This window comes from Bubalus kerabau, chromosome 2, assembly GCF_029407905.1.
Source record: "Bubalus kerabau isolate K-KA32 ecotype Philippines breed swamp buffalo chromosome 2, PCC_UOA_SB_1v2, whole genome shotgun sequence".
Lineage (NCBI taxonomy): Eukaryota > Metazoa > Chordata > Mammalia > Artiodactyla > Bovidae > Bubalus > Bubalus kerabau.
This window is the reverse complement of record NC_073625.1, coordinates 103,370,025-103,384,938: the sequence shown is the minus strand read 5'-3', so window position 1 is coordinate 103,384,938 and position 14,914 is coordinate 103,370,025. Positions and strand designations below refer to the sequence as shown.

The 14,914-nt window shown below is 38.0% G+C and overlaps 1 protein-coding gene across 1 annotated transcript in view; it reads left to right on the top strand.

Moving 5' to 3' along the window:
* The window catches only part of SLC9C1 (solute carrier family 9 member C1), a 91,678-nt gene that overhangs the window by 44,975 nt on the left and 31,789 nt on the right, over positions 1 to 14,914 (top strand). Inside the window, exons 13-14 of the mRNA XM_055570081.1 lie at positions 3,647 to 3,744; positions 7,535 to 7,654. Coding sequence (XP_055426056.1) covers positions 3,647 to 3,744; positions 7,535 to 7,654 — 218 coding nt within the window. The remainder of the gene's footprint in view (positions 1 to 3,646; positions 3,745 to 7,534; positions 7,655 to 14,914) is intronic.

Genomic DNA, 14,914 nt, shown 5'->3' with positions numbered 1-14,914 from the left:
GATGGGCTCGATAAAGGACAGAAACGGTATGGACCTAACAGAAGCAGAAGATACTAAGAAGAGATGGCAAGAATACGCAGAAGAACTGTACAAAAAAGATCTTCACGACCCAGATAATCACGATGATGTGATCACTGACCTAGAGCCAGACATCGTGGAATGTGAAGTCAACTGGGCCTTAGATAGCATCACTACGAACAAAGCTAGTGGAGGTGATGGAATTCCAGTTGAGCTATTTCAAATCCTGAAAGATGATGCTATGAAAGTGCTGCACTCAATATGCCAGCAAATTTGGAAAACTAAGCAGTGGCCACAGGACTGGAAAAGGTCAGTTTTCATTCCAATCCCAAAGAAAGGCAATGCCAAAGAATGCTCAAACTACTGCACAATTGCACTCATCTCACACACTAGTAAAGTAATGCTCAACATTCTCCAAGCCAGGCTTCAGCAATATGTGAACCGTGAACTTCCAGATGTTCAAGCTGGTTTTAGAAAAGGCAGAGGAACCAGAGATAAAATTGCCAACATCCACTGGATCATAGAAAAAGCAAGAGAGTTCTAGAAAAGCATCTATTTCTATGCCAAAGCCTTTGACTGTGTGGATCACAATAAACTGTGGGAAATTCTGAAAGAGATGGGAATACCAGACCACCTGATCTGCCTCTTGAGAAATTTGTATGCAGGTCAGGAAGCAACAGTTAGAACTGGACATGGGAAACAGACTGGTTCCAAATAGGAAAAAGAGTTCGTCAAGGCTGTATATTGTCACCCTGTTTATTTAACTTATATGCAGAGTACATCATGAGAAACGCTGGACTGGAAGAAGCACAAGCTGGAATCAAGATAGCCGGGAGAAATATCAATAACCTCAGATATGCAGATGACACCACCCTTATGGCAGAAAGTGAAGAGGAACTCAAAAGCCTCTTGATGAAAATGAAAGTGGAGAGTGAAAAAGTTGGCTTAAAGCTCAACATTCAGAAAACAAAGATCATGGCATCCGGTCCCATCACTTCATGGGAAATAGATGGGGAAACAGTGGAAACGGTGTCAGACTTTATTTTTCTGGGCTCCAAAATCACTACAGATGGTGACTGCAGCCATGAAATTAAAAGACGCTTACTCCTTGGAAGGAAACTTATGACCAACCTAGATAGCGTATGCAAAAGCAGAGACATTACTTTGCCAACAAAGGTTCATCTAGTCAAGGTATGGTTTTTCCAATGGTCATGTATGGATGTGAGAGTTGGACTGTGAAGAAAGCTGAGCACCAAAGAATTGATGCTTTTGAACTGCGGTGTTGGGAAAGACTCTTGAGAGTCCCTTGGACTGCAAGGAGATCCAACCAGTCCATTCTGAAGGAGATCAGCCCTGGGATTTCTTTGGAAGGAATGATGCTAAAGCTGAAACTCCAGTACTTTGGCCACCTCATGCAAAGAGTTGACTCATTGGAAAAGACTCTGATGCTGGGAGGGATTGGGGGCAGGAGGAGAAGGGGACGACAGAGGATGAGATGGCTGGATGGCATCACCGACTTGAAGGACGTTGAGTCTGAGTGAACTCTGGGAGATGGTGATGGACAGGGAGGCCTGGCGTGCTGCGATTCATGGGGTCGCAAAGAGTCGGACACGACTGAGCGACTGATCTGATCTGATACTGAAAACTTTCTCCCTTGTTAAATACATCTTGGTTATGCTCACCTGCACAGTTTAATAGATAGTTTACAAAGGTAAAGGGAAGTTCAGCATTGTCTTAGGAATTTGTTTCACTGCAAAAAGAAAAGGGGAAAAAAAATCCACTCAAATTAGCTTAAGCAGAAGGTGTTTTATTTTGAGGAAAATATAGTATTCAGGAACCCTTAAAATCAATGCAGGGGACTCCATTTTGAGTCTTGCTTTCATTATTAATATGATATGTGGCTCAGAACTTATTCTTTTTTCTTTATTTTCGCCATCTGTAGAAGAAACATGCTACCCAAATGATCTCTTAGATTCCCCCTCCTGTGATATCCTATGTTTTCTATAATACATGCTTTCTGTATCTTTTTGATTTATTCCCATTAATTTTTTCCCCTATTTCTACTATTACATCTTTGTTGATTTTCTGCTGTTAGGTCTTAATCCAGAAGTCCTATTTTCAAAGTGCATTGAGTCTCTGTTCTATTCTCCAGATCCTCATCTCACCTTGTACATTTTTAGTCCTTCTTTGTACTAGATGTATTTTCACGTATATCTTGGCTTATTGATTTGATTTCTGCAATCTCCATTCTAATAGTCACTCTCCCAACAGTATTAATTGGCTATTATAGTTTTCAAAGCTTTGAGAGTTCTTTGTTTAAATCTCAGCCAGTTCAGGTTAATGGGAGCAATATCTCCTCCACTCCTGTACATGTGAAGAGGGAACATAGCATGGCAAGACGGTGGCAAAGGAGAGACAGCACTGTATAGTTGGAGGAAGGGAGGCCAGGCTTTCAGTTCAGGAAGAATTGAGTTTTTAATATAGTCTTGAGAAAACTACTTAACTCCTTTAGGATTCTCATCTTTCTCATCTATCAAATACAGATTTGAACGCCTTCATCATAAAGCTGTTGCAAGAATTAAATAATTTTATGTAAAACAAAAATTATTACGTTAATCCAATAGTATATTAGGGAGCTCATAGATGGCAGTTATTTTTAGGAATCAGCCATTCTCTAAATTCTTACAAATTGGTACGAATGATCATTTAAGAATTAACATTTTTCTAGTATTGAACTGGTCAATTACTTGTGTTGCTAAGCTTTCATGAGTTCCATATTACTTTCAGCTTTCTTATTTTCCCTACAGACTGCAGTGTTTGTCTTTGAGAATACTGAAAATATTTTACATTTACATTATTTTATAGGTATTTTAATGAAGTTTAAGAAGAAATGATACTCTATTGAATTCTCATTATTATGGACAACTAGCTTATTGATCTTTCATCCTAAAATTTAGTTCTGTCCCTTTCTAGTATCCTCCAAGAGCAAAACATGTTTCAATGTTCATAGATTGTGCAAACAGAATGTCTTCTCTGGAACCGGGAATCTTTAGTCATATCATACGTTCCAAATCAGGAAGTAGATTCTCAACAGTGCTCAGCACACAGAAGCTGAGTGGGCTCTCAGTATATGGCCCGAATGCATGAATGAATGGATGAATGTGTTTTGCACCATAGCAGCAGGTCATCTCATGCTGGGAATAGATTGGAGACAAGAGAGTTCTGTTGTCAAAATATTTGGCTAAGTGAAGTTAAAGAAAGACATAAACCAGGATCCCTTACTGTAAAACTTCTCAGAGGCTTTAAAATTCAAATATGTATTATAAACTTCTAAGGTGGGGGTAGTTTGCAGCAGTTCCCATGCTTATTTGGCCACAGAACTCCACTTATTTTTGAAAACGTAATTAACATCTATCAGGAACCTAGTTTCTTGCATAATCTATTTCACTCCACACAAAGCTCAGACGTACCTTCTGCACTGACCTCATGGTCTAGACTCCACTGAAAAATTTTTTTTAATAAAGATACTGTTATTTTGGGGTTTTGACTTCTCTCTCATGGATTATTTTTCCATAAATTGTCACTCTGATCCATATTATATAACAATTTGGTTCAACATTCCTTTTAGGCGAGCTACCAGAGACAATACAGGAGTGAGACTCTGTCCCAGAGCGCAGTCCAGGTGCTGGTAGGTGCAGCAGGAAGCTTTGGAGAAAAGATGGTAGAGTAAGTATGATTTCAAGAGAAAGCTTTATTCTAAGCCACTGCATTTAGGAAATTGTGCGAGTGAGTTTCCGCTTTTGTCTGGTAATCTGAGATCATCCAGTATGATGCGTTCGAGCCACTGCCTGTTCTCCATTCCACCAGCAGGCCAAGTCACCTGCTTCCAGTTTCCCAGACTTGCTCCACTCACTCACACCTCTGTGCATTTGAACAAGCTGCTCCTCCTGACTGATACTTTCTCGTTCTCCTTTCCCCCCCCTCCTAAAGCTAAGCTGTTGTAAACCACTCTTCTTTTAGACACCTAGCTGAGGTCGAAGACTTCCTTCAACCCTCCAGGTACATCTTCACAATGCACACCCTCTTTTGACATATTTATATTGATTTCTGTGGATGTGAGCCTCCACAGCCAGCAGTGAGTTCCTGAGTCAGTGTATTAGTGAGTGCCCTCAGATCATCCCCTGTGGAAGGAGGAAGGCAACATGGTTGGGCAGAGGGAAGAGTTAAACTGCGGTTCAGCTGCAGTAGTGACCACCCCAAACCCAGACATTCCTTCTTGTTCTAGATCTCTCTTCTGGGACCATGAACACCAAAATTTCCTGCTCAAATGGTCCTAGGATTGCTTGGACCTCTCCCCTAGATCATCATCTTACAAGCAAACCAGGTCTTTGGTGTCCACTCCTCAAAACCTAAGATGTGGCAGCCTGGTATCTACTCACATACACTGGCTTGAGGTTTGTTGTTGTTCAGTCACCCAGAAGTTTCCAACTCTTTGCAACCCCATGGACTGCAGTACGCCAAGCCTCCCTGTCCTTCACCATCTCCTGAAGTTTGCCCAAGTTCATGTCCATTGCATCAATGATGCCATTCAGCCATCTCATCTTATGATGCCCTCTTCTTCTGCCCTCAATCTTTCCCAGCAATAGGGACTTTTCCAATGAGTTGGCTGTTTGCATCAGGTGACTAGACTACTGGAGCTTCAGCTTCAGCATTAGTCCTTCCGATGAGTATTCAGGGTCAGTTTCCCTTAAGATTGACTGGTTTGATTTCCTTGTTGTCCAAAGGACTTTCAGATGTCTTCAGCACCACAGTTGAAAGCATCAGTTCTTTAGCATTCTCTGGGCTTGAGGTTTAGTAGTGAAAGATAAAGCCCTGTGTGGGAAGAGAAGCAACCAGACACTGGGGTATGTTCCCATTGCAGTGCGAGTACAGATTGTCAAAGAGCCTAAGAGTTTTAATTTCAAGCCTAGCCATACAAATCATTATCACATTATATTTCCGTATATGATACAAGAGCCCCAACCTACCTTCTTGCTCTGGGCCCCTCCAGAAGCTTAGGGGACCTGATGGATGCTAGTGAAGTAGAAGGAGAGGGCTGGGCAGAAGTGATTAATTTAAAAGAGTCATACTTTAAAGACAGACGCATTGTGTACCGCAGAAATTTTTAAATGAATGGAAAATGACATCTGAAAGTGTTATCACTGCATTGTCCAGGAGAGGTTAACATATATAGAACACATATAAAACAGTATAGGGCAGTTCAGTCCACTCCCTTGATTTTTCCTCTTAAAATCCACAAAGGCAGAATCAGCATCTGCCTCTGAGGACCCAGAGTAAATGGATACAAAAAGGAGGTAAATTGTGGGGAAAGGGGGTTAAGGGTTGAAGTGGTTCATAGTAGACAACAAAGGCAAATTTTGAAATGTATTACATTTTCATTTGGACGTATATGAGATAAATATTGAATCCTAAATGTGTGCAAAACTATATGCCAGCCCCGGGAATATTTGAGATCAGTGAAATGGCTTTCAAATCAGAGCAGAAGTTTCTCTTAATTACTCTTAAGTTCAGTACTTGCTTCTTTGCTGGGCTGCCTTGGAGCTGATTCTACCATTTGCTGATTATTCCTATCTGTAACCCCATGCGTTGAGGGTATCCTGTGGCAAGGAAACAAGTCTAAAGATAAAAAGAGTAGGAAGTTTAAACAGAAGTTCCAGGACCTGTACTAAGCACCTGTGTGATTACCTAATAAACAATACTCTGAATAGAGATTATGTTTATGGTCTTATGTCACATACAGTTTTAAATATATTGCATGTATTACCCTTTCAAGGTGGTAAAAATCCTATAAGTGCTATTGTTACCTTTATTTTGCAAATGGGGAAAGTGAGGCACAGGGAGATTAAATAATTTACCCAAGGTTATTTGACTAATTAATTACAGAGCCCAGATTCAAAGCTATCTCATTATCCAGTTAAAGAGATCATACTGTTTTCCTAAATCAAGTCTAAACAGTGAACATGTTTAGAGCATATCAAATAGGAACCCAGGAGCCTGATACACACGATAGTTTGGTCTGTTAAAATATCACATGCACTGATATCACAGGAACTTGTGAAATGATCACATCTTAACTTGGACATTAACTGGGGTTTCCTGGTTTCCCAGGACTATATTAAACAGCCCTGTGTGGATCCAGAGTGCCCTTCTCTTTATTACCTGTGCAGAAGACTTACTACACTTCACTGCGACTGCTGTTGGCATATTTTACTCCACTAGTCCTCAGAAGTCTTGCCAACAGAGTCGCAATTTTTTTAAATTTTTTAATTAAAATTTTTTAATGCCTTACCCCATGCATTTATCAAGCATAATAGGTGCTCAATCAAATATTTTAACAATCAGAACTGAATCAAGTCATATATACATTCATGATTTTCCATGCCATTACCACATTGTTATATTAATCACATAAAACAGATTAACTTCCTTCTTTTTAATTATGTCAGTATCTCTGTAACAGAGAAATTGCCCACCTTTTAGGGTAAGAACATTATAATCTATAATTGTTCTTCCTATAATCTTCTATAGGAAGAACAAGACCTTCCTTTGAACTTAAGTCACCAATGCCCTTCTATTAAGCTGCATTTTAAGGTAGGGCCTCATACCCAGGGATGGAGCCCTAACCTCCTTCTGATGAAGAGCAAGACCTAAATGTAGCACACACATCTGAGCTGTCTCAAAAAAAAAAAAAACAACAACAGAAAAAACCTACAGGCAACTTGGGGACAAATGTCTTTGATGGGTTTATGAGCACCAAGTCTTCCAAGTAACCATTTTTACTCTTTCACTTCACCACTTGTATTTCCCCCATAAATTCCCTGATTACTTGCCCAGAAGGTGAAAGAAAAGAGATGGGGGGATATGTGAGGTGGGCCAGATGCCTCCTGTAGACGTTCTCATTTAATTTTCCCAGGCTGGCATTAGTCGTCTTAACTCCATTCTACAAATCAAACAAGTTAGTGAGGTATTTAGTTCATTGGCACCCAGATAGTGGAGGATCCAACATGAAAACCCATATATATTTGAATCCCAATTATTTTAATCATGGTGTGCTTTCTCTTCCTGAAACATGACTTCTCTATTTTGAACCACTTTTTTATACTCTGATTAATAAACCAATTTTTATTGAATCTTTTTTTTTATACTCCGATTAATAAACCAATTTTTATTGAACCATTTTTTATACTCTCTGATTAATATTGAACCATTTTTATACTCTAATTAATAAGTGAATTTTTATACTCTCTAATTAATTAATTAAAGCTCCACAACCTAACTTCACAATTATATAATCCACCTTTATCGACATCTTTGTGACTTGGACCTATGCCTATGAAAGTGTCTCACTTCCTGTCATCACGGAACAAAATAGTTTTCCTGCTTTCTGATAATTCTGCATTAAACTTATCTCAAAAATTTTAAAGCATGTTTAAAGATTTCTTCTTCCTTTTTTAAGGTATATGAATGCTGAGACAATAAAGAATTATTCTGAAAGCAAAAAAATTATTGTCTTTACAAGAAAAGTATTGCTCAATTGGGTGTATAATACGAAAAAGGAAAAAGGGATCCCATCAAGGTCAGTGCTTTTAAACCTTACTAGACATGTTATTATATTCATTTGCCATTTCCTTTTAATTTATTTTTTTAAATTTATATCCTGGATACTTTGTAAAATATTTTGAGGTAGTTGCTTATATATATATATACAAAAGTTACCTAAAAAAGTTACCTAAAGAAGAAAGATACAGTGTAATAACTTTTATTATAGATGTAAATTTCATACAAGATTAAACATTAAACATTTTAAAGTGTACCATTCAGTGTTATTTAGGACATCTGCAAAATTGGACAACCATTTCCTCTATCAAATTTCATAGCATTTCAATTGCCCCAAATGTGAACCCAGTACCCATTAAGCAGACACTCCCCATTCACTCTTCTCCCCAACTGCTGGAGAGCACTAGTCTGCTTTCTGTCTCTATGAATTTATCTATTCAACTGTTTCATATAGATATACAACATAACACCTTTGGTTTCTGTATTCTTTCACTCAGCATAAGGTTTCTTCCATATTGTAGCATCAGTAGCATAAGGTTCATCTACTTCATAGCAATAACAATACTTTATTTCTTCCGATGGCTGAATAATAACAGTCCATTGTATGCACGTGCTATATTTTCTTTATCCATTCATTGGTTGATGGATAGCTGAGTTATTTTCACCCTTTGACTATTGTAAACAGTACTCCTCTGAACATTTATTGTAAACAGTGCTCCTATGCTATGTACAGTTATTTTTTTGAATTCTTGCTTTCCATCTTTTGGGTATGCACCTAGGAGTAAAATTGGTGGATCATATGAAAATAAAAATTATTGAATTAATTTATTGAGGAAACACCAAATTGTTTTCCACAGTTGCTAGATAACTGTGAAATCAGGAAATGTGAGTCCATCTACCTTACTTTTCCTTTTCAAGATTGGTATAGCTATTCAGGAAACTATTCATAGAAGAACTGTGCAGAAAAGAGCTTCATAACCAAGATAATAATGATGGTATGATCACTCACCTAGAGCCAGACATCCTGGAATGTGAAGTCAAGTGGGCCTTAGAAAGCATCACTACAAACAAAGCTAGTGGAGGTGATGGAATTCCAGTCAAGCTATTTCAAATCCTGAAAGATGATGCTGTGAAAGTGCTGCACTCAATATGCCAGCAAATTTGGAAAACTAAGCAGTGGCCACAGGACTGGAAAAGGTCAGTTTTCATTCCAATCCCAAAGAAAGGCAATGCCAAAGAATGCTCAAACTACCACGCAATTGCACTCATCTCACACGTTAGTAAAGTAATGCTCAAAATTCTCCAAGCCAGGCTTCAGCAATATGTGAACCGTGAACTTCCAGATGTTCAAGCTGGTTTAGAAAAGGCAGAGGAACCAGAGATCAAATTGCCAACATCTGCTGGATCATGGAAAAAGCAAGAGAATGCCAGAAAAACATCTATTTCTGCTTTATTGACTATGTCAAAGCCTTTGACTGTGTGGATCACAATAAACTGTGGAAAATTCTGAAAGAGATGGGAATACCAGACCACCTGATCTGCCTCTTGAGAAACCTGTATGCAGGTCAGGAAGCAACAATTAGAACTGGACATGGAACAACAGACTGGTTCCAAATAGGAAAAGGAGTACATCAAGGCTGTATATTGTCACCCTGTTTATTTAACTTATATGCAGAGTACATTATGAGAAACGCTGGGCTGGAAGAAGCACAAGCTGGAATCAAGATTGCCAGGGAAAATATCAATAACCTCAGATACGCAGATGACACCACCCTTATGGCAGAAAGTGAAGAGTAACTAAAAAGCCTCCTGATGAAAATGAAAGAGGAGAGTGAAAAAGTTGGCTTAAAGCTCAATATTCAGAAAACGAAGATCATGGCATCTGGTCCCATCACTTCATGGGAAATAGATGGAGAAACAGTGGAAACAGTGTCAGACTTTATTTTTTGGGGCTCCAAAATCACTGCAGATGGTGACTGCAGCCATGAAATTAAAAGACACTTACTCCTTGGAAGGAAAGTTATGACCAACCTAGATAGCATATTCAAAAGCAGAGACATTACTTTGCCAACAAAGGTCCATCTAGTCAAGGCTATGGTTTTTCCTGTGGTCATGTATGGATGTGAGAGTTGGACTGTGAAGAAAGCTGAGCACCAAAGAATTGATGCTTTTGAACTGTGGTGTTGGAGAAGACTCTTGAGAGTCCCTTGGACTGCATGGAGATCCAACCAGTCCATTCTAAAGGAGATTCAGCCCTGGGATTTCTTTGGAAGGAAAGATGCTAAAGCTGAAACTCCAGTACTTTGGCCACCTCATGAGAAGAGTTGACTCATTGGAAAAGACTCTGATGCTGGGAGGGATTGGGGGCAGGAGGAGAAGGGGACGACAGAGGATGAGATGGCTGGATGGCATCACTGACTCGATGGACGTGAGTTTGAGTGAACTCCGGGAGATGGTGATGGACAGGGAGGCCTGGCATGCTGCAATTCATGGGGTTGCAAAGAGTCGGACATGACTGAGCGACTGAACTGAACTGAACTGATAGCTATTCAGGATTCCTTGCAATTACATTTGAACTTTAGGATTAGCTTGCCTTTCATTTGGATTTTCATAAGGATTGCATCTAACTTGTAAATTGTCATGTTAAAATATTAAACTTTCTAATTTATGAAATAGAATGGCTTTTCATTTATTTAGATCTTAATTCCTGTTAGAAATATCTTATAATTTTCAGTGTACATGTCTTTAGTAAAATTTAATCTTATGCATTTTTATGCTATTTTAAATAAAATTTTGTTCCTAATTTCTTTTTTGTACTGTCCATTTCTCGTGTATAGAAATACAAATCATTTCTGTATATTGATCTTGTATCTTGAAGCTTTGCTGAATTCATTTAATACTTTTAGTTGCTTTTTGTGAATTCTCTAGCATTTTCTATATTTAAGATCCTGTCATTGAGAAATAATTTTACTTCTTCCTTTCCAATTGGGATGTCTTTTCTTTACTTAGATTCAAGAGAGGTTTTCCTCTTTTCAATAGAAGTATCAATAAGTACACAATGGTTCTTTTAAAGCCTTCAATAGTGACTTAAGCTGCAACTATCTGAGTAATTATTTCTGTTGATGTGACAAAGAAATGGAGATTCGAAAAACTAGGAGTTATAGTCAATCTACCTTTTAGGCTGTCTCTTAAGTATCATTCATCTCACAGTAGGTAGTACAGATTCTGGAGTCAGGTGTGTTAATTTAGAATCCTAGTCTTTATTAAATCATTTATTAGCTGAAGGAGCTTTACAGGTCTGTTTTTTCACTTGAAAAATGGGTGAAGTAATATTAATATCTGTATCATATTCTAAAAGCTAACTGATATAGTTAAAGCATTTGACAAAGTAACTGTCACATAGTAGATACTAGTATATGCTAGTTGAGTTCTCCTTTGCCTACCTTACAGGATTGTTGTAAAGATTACATAAATTGTGTGTGTAGAAGCACTTAGTCCAGAGAATAACAATAGCTAAGCACTTAAATATTAGCGTTTACTAGTAAGCGCTAAATAGTGTTCGATTAAAAATTGAATTCTTTAGCCAATGGATGAAGACACTATCAAAGATGAACAAGCACACTAGAAAAGAAATAATCATGAAAGTGAATCAGCAGAAATAACAGCAGCAGATTTATATCCCTAAGACTTCAGTTATTAAAATTATCCAATATGGACTATAAGTATTACTGAAATGTTGAAATTAGCAAATGATGGAATCACAAACATGAGCAAAGTCAATCACTAAAAGAAAATGAATAGAAAACTGGAAAATACATATAATTCTTAAAATTAAAAATTCAGCTTAAGTTTTCAGAATTAAAAGATAATACACTTGTGTGCTTAGTCACTCAGTTGTGTCCGACTCTTTGTGATCCCATGTATTCCACCAGGCTCCTCTCTGCATTGAATTTTCCAGGCAAGAATACTGCAGCAGGTTGCCATTTCCTGCTCCAAGGGATCTTTCTGACCCAGGAATGGAACCTACATTTCCTGCATTGGCAGGCAGATTCCTTAGCCCTGAGCCACCTGATATATCTAATTGGATGGGATGCAGGTAGAGCTGTACAATGACAATAAATGCAGGGCCTCTGTATCAGTGCCAGGCCTCTGACAGGAGAAGATCAGGACTATGAGATCTGAAGTGGTGACACTTGGGTGGGCAAACCTGAAAATCTCGAACTTCCGCATTCTCTTGACTACCCTGGCTTGACAGAAGTAGCCACCTCTCTTCTGCTGGAGAACAATAACAATAACCTTTTATCACCTTTAAGTGCTGTAAAGACATCATGAGATAAAGCTTGTTCTTAGTTTCTACCACCTTTCATTGCTTCCATGGTAATTACCCAGGTCGAGTCTCAACATAGCTAGAGGGGAAAATATAGTGGCTGCTTCAGGAAGAGTACAACTTATCAACGGAAAGAATTACAGGACTTAACTGATACCAGTAAATACTAATAGAACATATAAGGGAATGGATCTTGAGGATACTGGACCAGAGGGCTGCAACATAAGGCCAGATTGGGAAGAAATTTATTGGCACAGAGTTCTTAGCCATAATTCAGTTTTCAACGTTCTGCTGAGGACATTTGGAGCTGGTGCAATTATATTCCTGAGATGGTTCTTGTTTGGAAGAAGAATCTTGATTCTTGGAAAGAGGGTTATGACAAACCAGACAGCATATTAAAAAGCAAAGACAGGACTTCCCTGGTGGTCCAGTGGTTAAGAATTCCACCTGCCAATGCAGGGGACACGGGTTCAGTCCCTGGTGTAGGAAGACTCCACATGCTGCAGGACAACTAAGCCTATGAGCCACAACTACTGAGCCTGCAAGCCCTAGATAGAGCCCATGTTCTGCAACAAGAGAAGCCACTGCAAGGAGAAGCCCAAGCACGGCAACAAAGAGTAGCCACCGCTCACCACGATTAGAGAAAGCCTGCATGCAGCAACAAAGACCCAGAGCAGCCAAAAGAAAATAAATAAAATTAAAAAAAAAAAAAAAAAAAGCAAAGACATCTCTTTGCTGACAAAGGTCTGTATTGTCAAAGCTAAGGTTTTTCCAGTAATCACGTACAGATTTAAGAGTTGAACCATAAAGAAGGCTAAACGCCAAAGAATTGATGCATTCAAATTGTGGTGCTGGAGAAGACTCCAGAATCCCTTAGAGAGCAAGGAGAACAAACTCATCAATCCTAAGGGAAATCAACCCTGAATATTAACTGGAAGGACTGATGCTGAGGCTGAAGCTCCAATACTTTGGCCACCTGATACAAAGAGCCAACACACTGGAAAAGACCCTGATGCTCGGAAAGATTGAAGGCAGAAGAAGAAGAGGGTGGTAGAGGATGAATGGCATCACTGATTCAATGGACATGAACTTGGGTGAACTCTGGGAGATGGTAAGGGAAAGAGAGGTCTGGCTTGCTGCAGTCCATGGGGTCTCCAAGAGTCTGACATGACTTAGCGACTGAACAACAACATACCTGATAAGGGGTTAGTATCCAAAATACATAAGGAATTCATACATTGAATAGCAAAAAACAAGCAATCCAATTAAAAATGGTCAGAGGAACTGAATAGACATTTTACCAAAGAGGACATACGAAAGGCCAATACAAACATGAAAAGGTGCTTAATGTCACTAATTACCAGGGAAGTACAAATCAAAATCACAATGAAATATTATCTCATACCTGTTAGAATGCCTATCACCAAAAAAAACACACACACACACACACAAACAAAAAAACAAGAAGTAGTAAGTATTGGCAAGAACATGAAAAAGAGGGAACAATAATACACTGTTGGGGGGAATGTAAACTGGTACAGCCACTGTGGAAAACAGTATGGAGGTTCCTCAAATAATTAAAAATGAAACTACCATATGATCTAGCAGTCCCACTTCTGGGTATATATCCAAAAGAAATAAAAACAACATATCAGAAAGAAATCTGCAATCATATTTTATAGTAACATTATTCACAATAGTTAAGATATAAAAATAAACTATCCATCAACGGATGAATGGATAAAGAAAATACAATGGAGAAAGAAGGAATTTTTGTCATTTGTGACAATATGGTTGGACTGTGACAGTTCTATGCTAAATATAAGTCAGACCAAAAGAGACAAATACTGCATGGTATCACTTATATGTTGACTCTAAAAATAAGTAAAATGAAATGAATAATAGATTTTTAAAAGTCAACTAATAGAAACAGAGAGTAGAAAAAGAGGCTACCAGAGCTGAGAGTTTAGGGAAACTGAGATTAGTAAAAGGTTACAAACTTTCAGCTATAAGGTGAATAAAGTCTGAAGATGTAGTGTAAGACATGGTGACTATAATTGAGAAAAGAATTTAGTCGTGCCTCAGAATAGTCACACATCATGTAAGGTGATGGATGTATCAATTAACTAGATGGGAGGAATCCTTTCACAAAGTATATATATATTAAGCCACTAGGATAGACAGTTTCAATATCTACAATTTTACATGTCAGTTATACCTCACTATGACTGAATTTTCTAAAAAGAAAAAAAAAAAAACAGTCTGAAAAGACAGCTGAGAGGGAAGTGTTACCTTGAAGTTAACAAGGCTTACATTCTATGGGTCTCCCTCTCTCTGGCACTGCCTGAAACCTTGGAGGATTTTTGCAATTTGATGACAGGATCATATATGCATTTATGATTTATCTCATTTTTATTAAATAGGGATCCAAATCATAAAGATTGTAAAAATTTCAGGTCCTGCATAACATGGGTCTAACTTTAAGAATAATGAAGTAATCAGCACTCACCTGTTCTTTAGTCAATAATTGATTAATCATTTCATTTGAGTTTTAGTAATAATAATGCATTATTATACTACTTGAATAATTTAAAAATAAAATTAAAACTGCATAAAGTAAATCCTTTCACCCACAATTCTACTCTCTAGCATACTCAGTATAAAAATAATTTTTCAAAGCACATATGTTAATTTAAAGTTTTTGATAAAATGTGGACCTATCCTGTTTCACTCCCACACATATTAGGATGCCAAGACATATTATATGCCTTGACAAGGAAAAATGCTCATGATCCATTGCTAAGAGAAAAATAACCAGGTTATAGAACAATATACATGATATAGTTTTTTTTGTATTTGTAGATAATGATTATATAAAAAAATTGGAACAATATTAAAACTGGTAATAGTAGACATCTCTGAGAAGTGTATTGATTAGAAGGTGGAAGAGAT